This window comes from Geotrypetes seraphini, chromosome 8 (assembly GCF_902459505.1).
Source record: "Geotrypetes seraphini chromosome 8, aGeoSer1.1, whole genome shotgun sequence".
NCBI lineage: Eukaryota > Metazoa > Chordata > Amphibia > Gymnophiona > Dermophiidae > Geotrypetes > Geotrypetes seraphini.
In genome coordinates, this window is record NC_047091.1 from 81,740,991 (window position 1) to 81,758,582 (window position 17,592).

General features: G+C 44.7%; 1 protein-coding gene across 1 annotated transcript in view; it reads right to left on the bottom strand.

Moving 5' to 3' along the window:
- The window catches only part of GNG3 (G protein subunit gamma 3), a 57,333-nt gene that overhangs the window by 34,221 nt on the left and 5,520 nt on the right, over window positions 1-17,592 (bottom strand). The window contains exon 2 of the mRNA XM_033954849.1: window positions 4,540-4,645. Coding sequence (XP_033810740.1) covers window positions 4,540-4,638 — 99 coding nt within the window. The 5' untranslated portion in view covers window positions 4,639-4,645. The remainder of the gene's footprint in view (window positions 1-4,539; window positions 4,646-17,592) is intronic.

Genomic DNA, 17,592 nt, shown 5'->3' on the forward strand with positions numbered 1-17,592 from the left:
CTCTTTTGAGTAGTACCGTGTTCTTCTTCATGTACAGCAACCAGTGCTGGAAACAGTATTCCAGGTGAGGGCATACCATTGCCTGGTACAACGGCATGATAACCTTCTCCGATCTGTTTGTGATCCCCTTCTTAACCATTCCTAGCATTCTGTTCGTCCTTTGCGCCGCCACCGCACATTACGCAGATGGCTTCATCGACTTGTTGTCCAGCACTCCCAAGTCTCTTTCCTGGGGGGTCTTTCCAAGTACTGCCCCGGCCATCCTGTATTCATGTATAAGATTTATTACTGACATGCATCACCTTACACTTATCCTTGTTGAACCTCATTTACCATGTTGCAGCCCATTTCTCAAGCATGTTTATGTCACTTTGCAGATCTTCGCAATCCGCCTGCGTCTTCACTACTCTGAATAAGTTAGTATTGTCTGCAAATTTAATCACCTCACTCATTGTACCAATTTCCAGATTGCTATAAATATGTTGAAGAGCATGGGTCCAAGCACTGAACACTGCGGCATTCCACTGGTGACGCTTTTCCAGTCTGAGTATTGTCCATTTACCCCCACTCTCTGTTTCCTATCCGCCAGCCAGTTTTTAATCCATGTGAGTATTTCACTCTCAATACCATGGCTCGCAATTTTTCAAAGTAGTCATTCATGCGGAACCTTGTCAAACACCTTCTGAAAATCCAGATATACAGTGTCGACCGGGTCACCTTTGTCTATCTGCCTGTTTACTCCCTCGAAGAAGTGCAGCAAGTTCGTCAAGAAAGATCTTCCTTTGCTGAAGCTGTGCTGGCTGGACCTCATCAGATTGTGTCCGTCAAGGTGCTCAATGATGCAGTCCTTTATCAGCGCCTCTACAATATTTCCTGGTACCAAGGTCAGACTTACTGGTCTGTAGTTTTCCGGATCACCCCTCGAACCTTTCTTGAAGATCGGCGTAACATTCGCCACCTTCCAGTCTTCTGGAATCCTTCCCGATTTGATCGACAGATTGCCTATTAGTTGAAGCAGTTCAGCTATAGCCCCTTTCAGTTCCTTGATTACCCTCGGATGGATGCCATCCGGTCCCGGAGATTTATCATTTTTAAGCCTATCAATCTGCCTGCATACCTCTTCTAGACTGACCATCAACCCTGTCAGTTTCCAGTCTTTGTTTCCCGCGTATAACCTGTCGGCTTCCGGTACATTGTGTATATCCTCTTTGGTAAACACAGACGCAAAAAATGTGTTCAGTTTGTCGGCAATGGCTTTGTCCTCCTTTAGCACTCCCTTTATTCCATGGTCATCCAACAGCCTCACCACTTCCTTCGCGGGTCGTTTCCCCTTAATATATCGGAAGAACGACTTGAAGTTTTTTGCCTCCTTGGCTATTTTTTCCTCGTAGTCTCTTTTGGACCCTCTTACTGCCTTATGGCACCTGCATTGATGCTGTTTGTGCTTTTTCCAGTTTTCATCCGTTTTTGACCTTTTCCATATTGATAAACCTTCTCTGACAAATTGTTTCATTAGGCCCAACTTGATGTGCCATGTTGGCATCAGCACCTTCTGGGGGTCCACTAGTGGTTCCTATTTGACATTTTTTCTCCCCACAGATAACTCAGTCTGCTGTGACCAGTCCTGCTTATGGTAGTGCACCTGTGTGTCCCTGCTGTCACAAAGGCAGAGATAGCAGGGAAACTTGGTAAAACTGCCTTGGAGACCCTTTAGGAATGCTACTATTTTGAAGTCTCCGATGACCTCCCAGCAATACTCATTATACTTCAAGGCCTAGTAAGGTCTTGATGCTGTTGTAGTCCTCTTTGAGGTGCACTGAGTAAGCTAGTAGAAGAGACGAGTATTTGTTCCTGTTATGGAGCAGTATGGCTTTGATACTCCTGGATGAGCTGTCAATGAAGAGATGCCACTCTTTCAGGTTACAGGTGATTCCAATTTCCTCAAACAGACTGGTCACATTGTAACAGAAGCAGAGCCCATCTTAATGACTGAAAAAAGTTTGTTGATGCATCCTCTGCTCTATGACTTACACACTTTTATCCAACAAGTTCTACTGCTTGAGCCTAGACATCTAAAGGGCCCCTAAGTTTATTCAGCTTGGAATCAATCTGAAATGTTCTGCATAAAAGGTACATTTCAAAATATCAGTGTCCTGGTCACAAAAGCAAAGTTTGAGGGGAATGTTAGCCATTTTCTATACTTTTGTGGCATAGGCAATTAAGAAAGATCACTTATTACCCAGGAGCAATAAAAAAAAAAAAAAAAATTAAAATTTGTTTTCAGATCAGACAGATATTTTCTGCTCTTTAGAGATGGTAGAAAGGGACTTACAGCTTTAAAATCTACTGACTCAGTAACTCAAGGTGTTTATATTCTTGCGGATAAACAAATTTCTCAAGGTTTGAGGGCTCACTTAGTAAGAGGTATAGTAATCTCATGGGCAGAGAAGCTTGTAGTGTTGTCAGATGATATTTGTAGCCCTATAAGATTGCTGTGACAACTGGGAAAAACTCAGCCTTTGAAGTTCATGTGATTGGGGCAAGGGTTTCCGAATCCCACCCATGCTGAGAAGTTCTTTGCTACATCCTACATGTTCTGAACAATCTAATGAGGACAATAGGAGAGTAAAATGAGTGTTTACCTGTTAATTTTCTTTCCTTGAATCCTAGCAGACTAATCCCGATCCCCCACCCAAACCTTTTGGTATATTTTTAATAGTGGTTTCAACTTGATGCTGCAGTTTGTTTTAAAAAAGAAAAAAAAAAGGTAAACATATGTTAATCTTATAGGATGAAGGAAGATAATATTTATTTTTTCAGTTCAGATCAAAATACAATTGCTTGGTTATTGAAATACAGATGACTTCACTCTACAGCGGGGGTCTCAAAGTCCCTCCTTGAGGGCCGCAATCCAGTTGGGTTTTCAGGATTTCCACAATGAATATGCATGAGATCTATTTGCATGCACTGCTTTCAATGCATATTCATTGGGGAAATCCTGAAAACCCGACTGGATTGTGGCCCTCAAGGAGGGACTTTGAGATCCATGCTCTACAGGGTGCCCTTATAGGGTAGTTCTCTCAGTGCTTTGTTCTCTGTCTCCATCTGTTGGTTGACAGTATAACCCTCGTGTTCTGAACTGGATTGGTGGAACTCAAGGAAAGAAAATTACCAAGTAAGAAATAATTGTTCCTTGTGCATCACAGATTTTGCACTCAGACTATGCTCTTGGGAATGCCTATGCTTAAATTGCATTAAAGTCGGTGCACTCAATTTTGTAAAAGCCTTTTTCCATGTGTAAAATATTTACAGTAGAATCTCAGTTAACTGGGTCTCAGTTAACCAGGACTCTCACCCAATTGGCAAAAAAATCCCTGGTGGAAAAAATGTCCCCCGAAGCACCTATAGCAATGATCCTAAGCTGCAAACCTCCCTCCTTCTCTCAAGCCACGGCAAACTACAAGCGGCGGCAGTCATAAGCCACCAGCATGGCAACATCCCGAGCTACAAATCCCCACTCCTCTCACTCAAACCCCCAAGCAGCTGAGAGTCAAACCGCCCTCCATTCTGCCCCAAAGTACCAGCGCAGCAGCAGTCCTGAGCCACAAAGTCCTCCCTCAAACCCCTTGGTGGCAGAAGCAGGTGGCGGTCCTGAGCCATGAAACCCCCTCATTCCCTCCCTCCCTTTCTTACCTGAAGCACAACGGTCAGCAGGAAACAGCCTCAAAGCAGGCTGCTTATGATGCATCAGAGGAAAGGCCCTGCCAGGGCTGGCCGTGAACAGCCTGTTTTGAGGCTGTCGCTGCCTCCTGTTGACTGCTGCGCTTCAGGTAAGGAAGGGAAAGAGGGAGGAGGGTTTTGCGGCTCAGGACCACTGCCATGCTGGTACTTCGGGGGGGGGGGGGGGGGGAATTGAGACTCTGTTAGAAAAGGTTTCTAATACACTCTCAATTAACTAGAAAAACATTTATTCCAGTATCCGCAATCCTCGTGGGTGCTGGATAACTGAGATTCTACTGTATATAAGTAGAAAATATTTTATAAAATTATCCCTGCAGAGAGTAGTTTTTATAACAAGGTGCCTACTAAAAGTGCTGTTTAAGGCTTCCATATAAGCATTTTGTAAGGAAAAGTAGGTGCTTATTTTTCTTTATAAAATATTGGCATAACTGGGCTGAAAATGTGTCCTTGATTCAAGGCATAATCACTTACACCAGCCTAAGCTGGTGTAAATGCCCATACCTAGATGTTAGTAAGAATGCATATAAAATCATTGTCATTTTATAATGTACATACATGTATACTTTATACCACTCCATCCTAACTCTACCCATATGCACACCCACCATCAAAGTATGTGCCTTAGGAAGAAACATGCACTTTTATTTTAGACAATATTTTATGGAGTCATTTACATGCAAAAGTAATTACTTATGCATGTAAATGATTAAAATACGAACATTTACATGCATGGTTAGTGCCTACAACTAAGCATATTATAGAACTAGAGCAGGACAAGCGTCCTGTGGCTGTCCTTACCTTTATGCGGCACATGCTAGCCTCAATTTTCAGTTGCTCTACTAATTTGCGTGCCTGTCCAATGCTCATTGTGCTGTTCACAGGTGTTTCACCTTTCATCCTCGTCCTGAGCAACCAAAGAGCATTTGTCAATGCAGAATTCATCCACACCCCTACACACATATTTATTTAAAATATATCTATTGTGCTTCCTTGGACTAGCCAATCAAAAAGATTTACAATAAAATGCAATACAATAAAAAGTATTCTCTCTATATAAAATATGCTTGAGGTGTATGTTGCTGAAGTTTGGGGTATGGATGTTTACTAAACCCACTACAGAAATGCTCCTTTTGCAGATGACATGCTGCACTGTGCACTGAACCCACAGTCAAATAGAGGAGTAGCTGATGGGAGATTTTAGTGGTTGTGTAGTGGAAGGCAAGAAGAGCCAATTGGGGTGTGTGGCCTAAAGGGAGGAGACGCCTGTGAGGGATGTCACAAACAACATGACCATAAGGAGGAGGAGCTAGTGGGCAAAGGGGCATTCATCAGGCACCATCTTGCCAATTCACTCTCAGAGGAAGAGAACTGCTGTTGCTGCCTGCCAAGGTGTAAAACGGGGCAGATGACTCACAGAGAATGACTAGTGGGGTCAGAGAAAGACAGAAAAAGAGAAGGAGTGTTGGGAACAGGAAGTTGATCTGAGTGAGAGTGACAGATAATGTTGCACACCTGTAACAGGTATTCTCTGTGGACAGGATACAACAGTCACACATATGGGTGAGGTCACAGCTGATGGCGCCGATTGGCCCTTGTTCAAAGAGCTCAGACTGACCTTAAAAGGTTTCTGAGCATGTGTACTAGGTTCCCGCCTGAATGTATCTATTTGAACCAGCCATTCCCTTCAGTTAAATTACAAAAGCCATAATAGATATGCCTAGAAACATGAATAGAAAATAAAATTCAGCAAGGGAAAGGAAGGGTGGGATTGTGTGGCTGTTGTATCCTGCTATCCACAGAAAACACCTGTTACAGGTGTGCAACATCTTCTTTCTCCAAGGAGAAGGAGGCCAGCTGAATTTCAAGTAGTAGCCTCTTTTATTGAAACAGTAGGTAAATAATCAACATGAAGATTGATCAATACAATAGTGTTGGATAAAAGTACATGGAGTACTCCATGTAACTGCTCTATAAATATCTAACAAGGGAACATTCTTTAAATAAGCAAGGGAAACAGACTTTGCTCTAATTTTGTGAGCAGTAACTCTAGCTGGAAGGGCTGAATGAGCATCATAACAATAAACAATACAATCTGCCAACCAATTCGACATTGTGCATTTGGTAATTGGGCGTCCTTTAGATGCTGGGTTAAAGGACATGAACAGCTGAGATGGACGATGAGGTGCAGTCGTTCTATGGAGGTATGCTTGCAAAACCCTCTTGCAGTCCAGTGAGTGAGGAACTGGAGAAGACGACAAACTGGTGTTGGTGTCATAGTGGGTGGGCAAAATGATTGATGTGGAAGGAGGATACCACCTTAGGAAGAAATTAAAGATGTGTCCGCAGTAGCACCTTCTCTGGATGAAATTGGAGATAAAGATGGTAATGCACAAGTGCCTGAAGCTCACTGATTCTAAGAGCTGAGCTTATGGCAACTAAAAAGAGAACTTTAAAGGTGAGAAATTTTTAAGTCAGTGTTGTCTGTCATGAAAGGGAGGACTGGCTAATGCGTCCAGAACTAGGTTAAGATCCCATCGTGGAGATGGTTTGAAGTTGGGAGGTTTCTGATGCAAAAGATCTTTAAGAATTCTGGAGATAACAGGATCTTGAGAAACTGGATGATTGGAAACAGGCTCATAGAAAGCCGCAATTGCACTAAGGTGGGCCCTTACTGAGGCCACAGAGAGTCCTGAATTTGAAAGATAGAGAAGATATTGCAGTAAAGCTGAAACTGAACAGGTAAATGGAGAAACTGAAGTATTAGAACGCCAGTATGAAAAACGTCATCACTGAAAGCATATGCTGTATGAGTAGCTGGTTTTCTGACTCAATGTCTGGAGTCAGATTCAGAGTGGCAAATGGTCTCCACTCAACCTCCACGCAGTCAATGTCAGTGAACGTAGGTTTTGATGTAGTATGGATCCCAAATGCTGGGTTATGAGATCTGGATGAAGAGGCAGTCGAATGGGAGGTTTGATTTACAGCTGAAGCCATATTTTAAACCAGGACTGTTATGAAAATGATCCACCAGAATGCATTGTGAGCGGTCTTGGCATATTTTGAGGAGAACCTTCAGAATGAGAGGTAACAGAGGGTATGCATACAGAAGGTGGTCTGACCAAGAGAGAAGGAAGGCATCGCTTGCTAGGCTGTAAGTGGAGGGCAGTTTTGAGCAGAATTGTTGGCATTTTTTGTTGACTGGAGATGCAATGAAGAGACCATTCGTGTGGAAGGAGGTGCCTGCTGAGGGAGTCGGCTAAATGGTTGTCCACTCCTGGCAGGTAGATGACATGTAGAAAAATGTAGGATAGTGCGAAGCACCAAATACAAAGTGCCTCTTGGCAAAGAAGATGCGAGCCTGTACTCCCTTGCTTGTTTAAATAATACATGGTGACCTGATTGTCCATCTGGATTTGCACCAATTTGTCGGCTAGTTGAGGGGTGGACATATGCAGACCATAGTGAACTGCTCGAAGTTCCAACAGATTGATCTGATAAACATGTTCCTTGCAGGACCAGAGACCTTGAGTACTGAGCTGAGGGATATGTGTACCCCTTCTGAGATGCATCTGTGGTAAGTATAATATGTGGTTTTGGGGCATAAAATAGCTTCCCTTGTAGCAGATTGTTGGGCTGAAGCCACCATTGAAGTGCATCCTGAGTTTCTTCCATAACGGGAACAATGTGAGTGGATGAAGGTACTGGTTCCATTTGGACTTTAAGTCCCACTGAAGAGGACACATGTGAAAATGTGCATATGAAATGGTGTAAACAGATGCCGCCATGTGTCCCAGAAGACACAAGAAAATTCTTGCTGGGGCAAAGTGTTTGGAATACAAGTCCTGAGATAGTTGCAGAATGTGCAGATGATGTGCAACAGGAAGATATGCTGTGACCAATGGGGTGTAGGGGTAAGCACCTATATATTCCAGCGACTGTGTAGGTTGTAGAATTGATTTTTCAAAAATTGATTAAGAGACCCAAAGATTGCATGAGATGAAGTGTTAAATGCACCACTTGTGGTGATGGAGCTGCTAAGAGCCAGTCGTCCAGGTATGGAAAGATGGAGATGATCTGTTGTCTTAGATGAGCTGCCACTACCGCCATGCACTTTGTAAAGACACGAGGAGCTGATGACAGACCGAAAGACAATACTTTGTATTGAAAGTGCTGGTTGTCGCATATGAACTGCAGGAATTGTCAAAAAGATAGACAAAATGGAATATGAGCATATGCATCTTTGAGGTCTAGAGAAACCATCCAGTTGTTGCAGTGGAAATGAGGCAGAATTGTGGACAGCATATGCATTCTGAGTTTCTCCTTGTGGATATGCAATTTCAGGCCTCTGAGGTCTAAAATGGGTCTGAGTCCTACTTTCTATTTTAGTATTAGAAAATATTTGGACTAAAAACCTTGATGATGTTGATGAGGTACAGGCTCCATGCAGCGTGCTTCGAGGAGATTGGAAATTTCCTGGTGCAGAAGAGTAAGTTGATCCTGCAGTGGTGGGTGAAGCCGTAACTTGTGAAACTTTGGTGTTGAGGAAAAGTGTCTCTATACCCATGTGTCCATTGTGATTTCTGCCTATTGATTGTGAAAGAAGGACAGGCGACCTCTGACAGGCTCCGAATGAGTCAGATTGGGCCCATAATCAAAAACTCATGCCTGGCTTTTGTTGGGTTGTTGGAGCTTGTTTGGATGCCTTCCTCTCTCTTGCTCATTGCTTACCATACTGATGAGTGGGCTGCTTATTGTATTTGTACTTCCCATAATTATATCTGGGTTGATTATATTTTTGGTTTGACCTACATAAAGGTTTATTGGAGTGATTAGTATAGCGCTTTTGGGTGAAAGAGGATTGCTCTATGTTGTCTTGAGCAAGCGTTTGCAAGATGGTATCATTTTCTTTCAGTTTAGTGAATTTAGTCTCCACTTTTTCACCAAAGAGTTCATCAGAGGTGCTTGGTGCATTAGCTAGTTTGTCATGAGCGTCTTCTCGAATACCAGAGGCCCTGAGCCAGGCCATATCCCTGGCCACAATAGCTATCACAGCAGCCCTGGAAGTGGTGTCATAAGAATCAGAATAAGTGCAAATAAGATATTTAGTGCACTCATGAAGATCCTGAAGGACTGCTGATTGATCTGAATGTTCAAGCAATTCAAACAAATATTGCGCGATATGAAATTGGTGATTCGCAATCCTTGCGAGTAGCATGGCATTTTGGAAAACTTTTTTGGAAACTATGTCAAATAACTTGTGATCCTTTCCAGGGGAGCATTTGAAAAAGTATGAGTACTTTTAGAACATTTAAGAGCGGACTTCATCACCACAGAATGCTGATGAGAGAGCTGCAATTTGTTGTGGCCCAGGGCTTATTGTACCTTATATTTGGTCTCAATCCCTTTCCTCATAGAGGAGGACGTGAGTGGTTCTTGCCAAATTGCAGCCTGCTGTTCTAGCAGATGTTCATGAATGGGTAAGGCAATTTGTGCTTTTGGGACCTCCAAATATTTCAAAGCTTTTAAATGTTTGCTGTGTGGACCTGGTTTATCAGAAGTAGCTAGTGCAAGTTGTCTAGCCAGTTTTGGAAGAAAAGTCGGGTAGGAAACATCCTCCGGAGGATCCTGATTCTCTGGAAGTGGTAGAGACGGATCAGAAGAGATGCCTGGTGAAGGACGAGTAGAGTCTGGAGGAGTGGCATGGTTAGAAAATGGCTGAATAGGAGACACATCCTGAATCAGAGGCTCCGATAGAGGCCGTTGATGAGAAGGTGAAGCAAGCTGGTTGGCACCAGGAGGTGAAGAGTGTTAAGTACTAGGAAGAGACTTAACCCCATATTTAGATTCCAAGAACTGCCTCCACAACTCTGTAAAAACTGGATAAGGCTGAGGAGAAGTTAGAATTTTTGTAGGGATAATAGGAGCTACCATAGAGGCCCCGCAGTCTGAGAGAGGTGGAGGAGAAGGAGAGAGATGGTGGAACTTCTGTACGCATTTTCTTTTTTTGAGGAGAACTGGAGAGGTCAGATAGCACAGTTACTTACTGTAACAGGTGATATCCAGGGACAGCAGGCACATATGGGTGACGTCATCGATGGAGCCCTGATGCGGAAGCCTCGCAAGCAGACTTGCTTGTAGAAACTAGAAGTTTTGAGTCAGCCGTACCACGCATGCGCGAGTGCCTTCCCGCCCAGCACAGGGCGTGTCTCTTCAGTTCAGAAAGCTAGCAGAGAAGCTAACCAGGGGAGGTAGGTGGGTTGTGAAAATAGCTGCCTGCTGTCCCTAGATAACACCTGTTACGGTAAGTAACTGTGCTTTATTCCAGGGCAAATAGGCAGCCTATTCTTACATATGGGTAACCTCCAAGCTAACCAGAATGGGATGGTGGGAGTGTTGGCAATTTAGGAGAATAAATTTTGTAATACTGTCTGGCCAAAATGGCCATCCCGTCTGGAGAAAACATCCAGATAATAGTGAGAAGTGAAAGTATGAACTGAGCCTTGCAAATTTCCTCAATAGGTGTAGATCTGAGGAAAGCTATTGAAGCTGCCATTACTCTGACCTTATGGGCTGTGACTCTACTCTGTAGGGGTAATCCAGCCTGGGCATAGCAGAAGGAGATTCAAGCGGCCGTCCAGTTGGAGATGGTACGCTTAGAGATAGGATGTCCCAACTTATTTGGATCGAAGGAGACAAAAAGTTGAGCAGTTCTGTGTGGTTTGGTGTGTTCCAAATAGAAGGCCAAAGCACGTTTACAGTCCAGAGTATGAAGAGCTGATTCTCCAAGATGAGAATGAGGCTTTGGAAAGAACACTGGAAGAATAATGGATTGGTTGAAATGAAATTCCAAAACCACTTTAGGTAGGAATTTAGGATGAGTACGAAGAACCACCTTGTCATGATGAACACAGTGAAAGGTGGATCAGCAACTAAAGCTTGCAGCTCACTGACTCTTCGAGCAGAAGTGAGGGCAATGAGAAACACTACTTTCTGCAGAAATGGGACACATTGCCTTATCCCCTCTATTAAAAAAAGCTAATCTAAACTCCTTCACACCATCCAGCTATCGCCCAATAGCCAACATTCCTCTCCTGAACAAGATGCTAGAGTCCCATCATAGCCACCCAACTCTCATCCTATCTTGAGAGATTCTCCATTCTCCTACCCTACCAACATGGCTTCAGACCCAACTTCAGCACCGAATCCCTTTTGGTCTCTTTAATTTCAAAAGTCCAACAACTTCACTCTTGTAACAAGTTCGCTGTCCTTCTTCAATTTGACCTTTCTGCAGCTTTCGACATTGTCCATCATGACATACTAATCCTCCAACTTTCTGAAGTTGGCATAAACTCCACAGTCTTAGATTGGTTCTCAAAATTCTTACGTTCCCGCTCCTACTTCATTAACATGAATGGCACCTCATCCTCCCCTTGGAAACCGATTTGCGGAGTTCCTCAGGGTTCACCTCTATCCCCGATTCTTTTCGATGTTTATATGTCCTCCCTGAAACTCCTCCAACTATCCCACTTGGAGACACTTTACACCTACACCGACGACATCCTCGTCCTCCTCGAGACTGACTCTAACCTCACCAACCTCTCTGATAACATCTCTTCTTGTATAACGAATCTCCAATCCTGGGCTCTCACCGTTCAAATGAAACTAAATGAGACCAAAACAAAACTACTTTGGCTCAGCCCAAAATTAGATCAGCTGCCCACCCTCATCCCACTATCCTCTGGCACCAAACTGCAGCTTGAGCACTCAAGCAAAGTTCTGGGAATCATCATTGACTCTACACTGTCCTTCAACGATCACCTCAACTCCTTAGTAAAAAAAATGCTTTTTCAACCTTCACATGTTAAGGAAAGTCAGATCCTGCTTCCACCAACAACACTTTGCTGTCCTCGTCCAATCCATTATTCTATCCAGACTGGATTACTGCAACTCCATCTACTTAAGCCTAACAAAGAAAAGTCTTCTCAGACTGCAGCGGATTCAGAATACCGCGGCTAAACTAATCTTCGTAAAAAGCAAATTCGACCACGTCTCCCCGCTTCTGTCTAAGCTTCACTGGCTCCCAGTTATCCTCAGGGTTAACTACAAATGCACCTGTCTAGCCTTCAAGTCTCTTCACGGCATCCTTCCTCCCCTTTTTCCACTTTCTTGGCTCTCCTCGAATCCTAACTCCACCAGATCCACTCAAAAATTCAAACTATCCTTCCTCTCTTTAAAAGGCATATCCCATACAGGCAAACTTGGAACATCCCTCCTCTTCAGGATCACCGAGCTGTGGAACAGCTTTACTGCCCCTCTTCGGAGTTCGACCTCCCTCCAACGCTTCAGAAAACATTTGAAAACTTGCCTTTTCTCTAAAATGTAACTACTCCCTCCCTCTCCACTATACTAAGTCCCCTCTTTATTTCCTTTTTGCTAAGCCCTTCTTCTTTCCATTGGAGTTCTTTTCTTTATTAATTCCTGTAAACCGTGTCGAGCTCCACTTCTGTGGAGATGATGCGGTATACAAACTTAAGGTTTAGTTTAGTTTAGTTTACTTTCCAAGTGAGATACTTCAGATGAGCCGTAGACATTGGTTCAAATGGAGATTTCATCAATTGAGTAAGAACATTGAGGTCCCAAACCAATGGAGGTGGTTTGAGAGGAGGTTTGACATTGAAAGTCCTTTCATGAATCTGGAAACCACCGGATGAGCAGAAAGGGGGTTTCCTTCAATAGGCTGATGGACAGCAGCAATTGCACTGAGATAGACTCGGATCAATGTAGACTTGAGGCCAGAGGTGGATAAGTGCAATAGGTAGTCTAAAACAGAAGATAAGGAGAAATGTTGAGGCTCCTTATCATGAGAAAAACACCACGTAGAAAATCTAGTCCATTTTTGGTGATAGCATCGTCCAGTGGTAGGCTTCTTAGAAGCCTCTAAAATGTCTTTTACAGATTGAGAAAACTGAAGAGGAGTTATGTTGAGAGTACCAAGCTCTCAGGTGTAGACTGCAGGTTGGGATAAAGCAGAGATCCCTGACTGTGTAAGCAGAGATGGAAAAACTGGTAGAAGGTATGGCTCCCTGCTGCTGAGTTGAAGGAGAAGGGAGTACCAAGGTTGTCTCGGCCACCGAGGAACAATCAGAATCATGGTGGAATAGTCATTCTTCAACTTGACAAGAGTCTTGAGAATGAGAGGTAATGGAGGGAATGCGTACAGGAAGAGATTTGTCCATTCCAGAAGAAAAGCATCTGCCTCGAGGTGATGAGAATAAATCCTGGAGCAGAACTGAGGCAGTTTGTGGTTATGAGGAGCTGCACAGAGATCTGAGGCATTCCCCACTGTGGAAAAATGTGATGAAGAGGCGAGGAATGGAGTGTCCATTCATGAGGTTGCAGAAGACGACTCAAGTTGTCCGCCAAGCAATTTTTCACCCCTTGGATGTAGACAGCTTTGAGGAAGGTGTTGTGGTGGATTGCCCAGTCCCAAACCTTCAGAGCTTCTTGACAAAGGAAGGAAGATCCCGTACCTCCCTGTTTGTTGACATAATACATGGCGACTTGGTTGTCTGTCCAAATGAGGACTACCTGATCTTGAAGAAGATGTTGAAAGCTTTGAGAGCCTTGAAAATTGCTCTGAGTTCCAACAGATTGATGTGACACTGACAATCCGTACTGGTCCAGTGGCCTTGAGTACGGAGACCATCGAAATGAGCACCTCAAGCGTAGGTCGAGGAATCTGTTGTGAGGACCTTCTGATGAGGGGGCGTTTGAAACAGCAAGCCTCTGGAGAGATTGGAAGAGAGCATCCACCAGCGGAGAGTCTGTCTCAATGAAGGAGTGACTGTAATGTGTCAAGAAAGTGGGTTGCAAACCTGCATCCACTGAGATGCCAGGATCCACTGAAGAATTCCGAGGTGAAGTCTGGCAAAGGAGTCACATGTACTGTGGAGGCCATGTGACCCAGGAGTATCATCATGTGTCTCGCTGATATGGAGGAGCGGGAAGACACTGTATGACAGAGTTGAAGGAGGGCTTCCAGACGTTGTTGCGGGAGGAATGCTCTGAGTTGGATAGTATCCAGAACAGCTCTGATGAATTGTAGATTCTGAGAGGGTTGAGTTGGGATTTGGGAAAGTTGATTTCGAATCACAAACTTTGTTGGAACCAGGTAGTCCTTTGGGTCGCTACAATAACCCCTTGAGATGTTGAATCTTTGATGAGCCAGTCATCCAGGTAGGGAAATACCTGAAGATCATGGTTTCTGAGAGCTGCGGTTTCCACTACCAGGCACTTGGTGAACACTCTGGCAGATGAAGCCAGGCCATAGGGCAGCACTCCGTATCGATAATGCAGATTCCCCACCCGAAATCTGAGATATTGGCGGGAGGCCGGATGAATGGGAATATGAGTATAAGCCTCCTTGATATCCAGAGAGCATAACCAGTCGTTCTGATCTAGGAGGTGATAAAGGGATTCTAGGGATAACATGCAAAATTTTTCTTTGACTAAAAATTTGTTGAGAGCCCTGAGATCCAGAATGGGCCGCAGATCGCCCATCTTCTTTGGTACAAGGAAGTAACGGGAGTAAAACCCCCTGTTCTGCTGTTCCAAAGGAACTGGTTCGATGGCATGGAGATGAAGCAGAGCTTGAGTTTCCTGAAGAAGAAGGGCGGTCTGGGATGGACTGGAAGGATACTCTCTTGGAGGAAACTCTGGTGGAACCTGAGTAAAATGAAGAGAGTATCCTTCCCTGATGATTGACAGCACCCAGAGGTCGGATGTGATTGTCTCCCATCGGTGATAAAAATGATGGCGACGACCTCCAATAGGGTGAAGATATTTCAGAGACAGAACGGTGGAGGTTATGCTCTGTTTTAAACAGTCAAAAAGGCTGTGTAGCCTTAGGTGCAGCAGAAGGTTGAGATTTCTGTTGTTTCTGATTCTGCTGTTTCTTGGGAGGAGGGCGAGTGTAAGGAGCCGCTCTCGGAGCAAAATGCCTCTGGTAAATAGGAGGAGGGCATGTAGGCTTGGCAGGAGCTGGCTTTGGCTTAGGTCTGACAATAGAAGCAAAGGATTTTTCATCCTCAGACAATTTCTTGGTGGCTGCCTCAATAGATTCATCGAAGAGGTCATTGCCTGCACAAGCGGTCCTGAAGATTAGGATCCATGTCAATGGTACAAAGCCAGGCAAGGCGGCGCATTGCTACAGAACAAGCAGCCACCCTGGCAGACAACTCAAAGGCATCGTAAGAAGACTGAAGTAGATGTAATCTGAGTTGTGATAGAGAAGCTATGACTTCTTGAAATTCAAAGTGCTTTTGAGTATCTAAATAACTGAGAAATTTAGACAAAAGAGCAATGAGAAACTCAAAATAAGTGATAAAATAGAAATTGTAATTAAGGACTTTAGAGGACATCATGGCATTTTGATAGATGCGACGTCCGAATTTGTCCATAGTTTTCCCTTCCCTTCCAGGATGAACGGTAGCATAAACCTTGGAAGGATGGGACCTTTTCAAAGATGACTCCACAAGTAGGGATTGGTGAGATAATTGTGAATTCTCAAATCCTTTGCAATGGAGAGTTTTATATCTGGAGTCTAATTTGCCTGGAACAGCTGGAATTGCTTAAGGAGTCTCCAGGCATCTGGTAAAAGTCTGAGACAAAAAGCTTGTGAAGAGGAAGCTTAAGTGACTCTGCCGGAGATACTCCTTAGAGTATTTGGAACAAGCATCCAATAGAAGGTCAGAGTCAATAGCCATCTGACGAAGAAATGAAGAGAAAGATAGCTGATCCGCCAATGCCTTGCATCGAGAAGGACTCAAAGTCATTGAGGCAGCCTGGGTCGTAGATGAAGCTTCGGCAGGAAAAAAAGCATCAAAAGAATAGGGAGACTTGGACGAAGCAATCGAAACCGCTGAGTCCTCAAGGTGTGGAAGTGGAGATTTTGATCGAGGAGTCGATGATCTAGTAGAACTAGAAGGTGTAGATCAAGGCTTAGTTGAAGAAGGATGCTCTTTGGAAGAAGAGCCATGCCTGGATGTATGCCTCGAGGAAGGCCTCGATTGTTGGTGAGAATGGTGCTTGGAAGCAGGTCTCTAAGATCAAGGAGACTTCGCCCTGGAGATGGAAGCAGTCGATGCCACCAAGGAATGGATAGGGCTGGAAGCTGTAGATCGAAGCTCCAGAGACTTGATGGAGGAACCTCGATGCACTCCCAAAGACTCTGCTCCTTGTATGAAGTGTGAGGATTCCTGTTGAGGCACTTGCAAAGAATCTGCTCCTTGCTTCACGTGCATAGATGCCAGACCAGACACTCGCATAGACTCTGCTCCCTGAACAGAGTGTATAGGTTCAGACTGAGGCATAGGAAGAGGCTCGACCTCACGGGAGTCTGCAGAATGCCCAGGATGGATTAGAGTAACAAGCTTCGGTCCCATATTAGTGAGGAACTGAATGAATTGCTTCTCTAATATGGTCTGGAAAGAAACCGGCAAGGATGGATCCGCGTCTGAAACCGGACCACCTGCTTTGGCTGGAGGTTCCACAGAGGCAGTAGAAATGTGCTTCGACTTGGAAGTCTTAGGCACCTTAAGCACTACCGCTGGAACTTTCTGCTGAGCTATCTGACCTGAAGATACAAGGGAAGATACAGCAGACGTTGTCGAGGAAAGAGCCACTGCAAACGAAGAACGTCTGATGAGGCTCGAGGTCGAAGCAGCGGAGGCAGGAGGACCCTTAGTCGAAGGTGAGACCGAGGTCCGCTTCAGAGTCGAGGAAGTGGTCGAATCCATCCCGAAGAGCTTCTCCACTGAAAGTAGACAACGTTTAAGGGCTCAAGGTTGAAGAACAGCACAGCGCTCGCACGACTTTGAATGATGATCTGGCCCAAGGCACTTGAGGCACCTACTGTGTGGGTCCGTGAGAGAAATCGCACGTTGACACTGGCTACACTTCTTGAAGCCTGTTGCTGACCGGGACATAGGAGGAAAAACAGCCGCCGCAAAGTCGAAGCCCCTGGGCTGCGCCAAGCAGCCTGCCCCGGCAGCCGAACGGAAGAAATAAAAATTGTTTTGTTTTGTTTTTTTAAACTAGAAATAAAAGAAATACAGCGATTCGTGAAGAAAAAGAACACAAACCGCAGTGAGAGAAGGCACGACGTAAGTAAGTTAAATGCAGAGAGTCAAAGAGGGACTTCTTGGGTCCGTGGAAAACTGAGAACTGAGGAGACGCACCCTGTGCTGGGCGGAAAGGCACTCGCACATGCGCGGTGCGGCTGACTCGAAACTTCTAGTTTCCACAAGCAAGTCTGCTTGCGAGGCTTCCACATCGGGGCTCCGTCAATGACGTCACCCATATGTGAGAATAGGCTGCCTGCTTGTCCTGGGATAAAAAGCTGTATGCTTTAGTGCCTTTCCAGCTTCATGCATCGCAGTGAGAGGGGCAGTGTGAGCCGGCATTGATATTGATGATGATGTCAATGTACTAGAGCTTCAGACTGCAGCAAGTTGTCTGGCAGGAGAAGGAGAGCTAGATATAGACATCAATGAATGGCCCCAGTATTGATGTCTTCGGTGTCGATGCACGCTCTCACTGGAGTGATGTCGACATCCCTGATCCCCGAGCGAGGTCAGTGCCCCTCCTCTCCTGATCGATGTCGATGCCCCTTCTCTCCTGATTGACATCGATGGTTCTCCTCTTCTGAGTGACGTTGATGCGACGGCTTCATCGGGGTCCCAGATGGCTGTGATGCTGCTGAGTACTCGGGGCAGGAGAATTCTCCCTGAATTGAAACTTGGGCTGATTCGCTACTGAAGATTCAGAGGCTGAACCTGATCTTTGGACTTT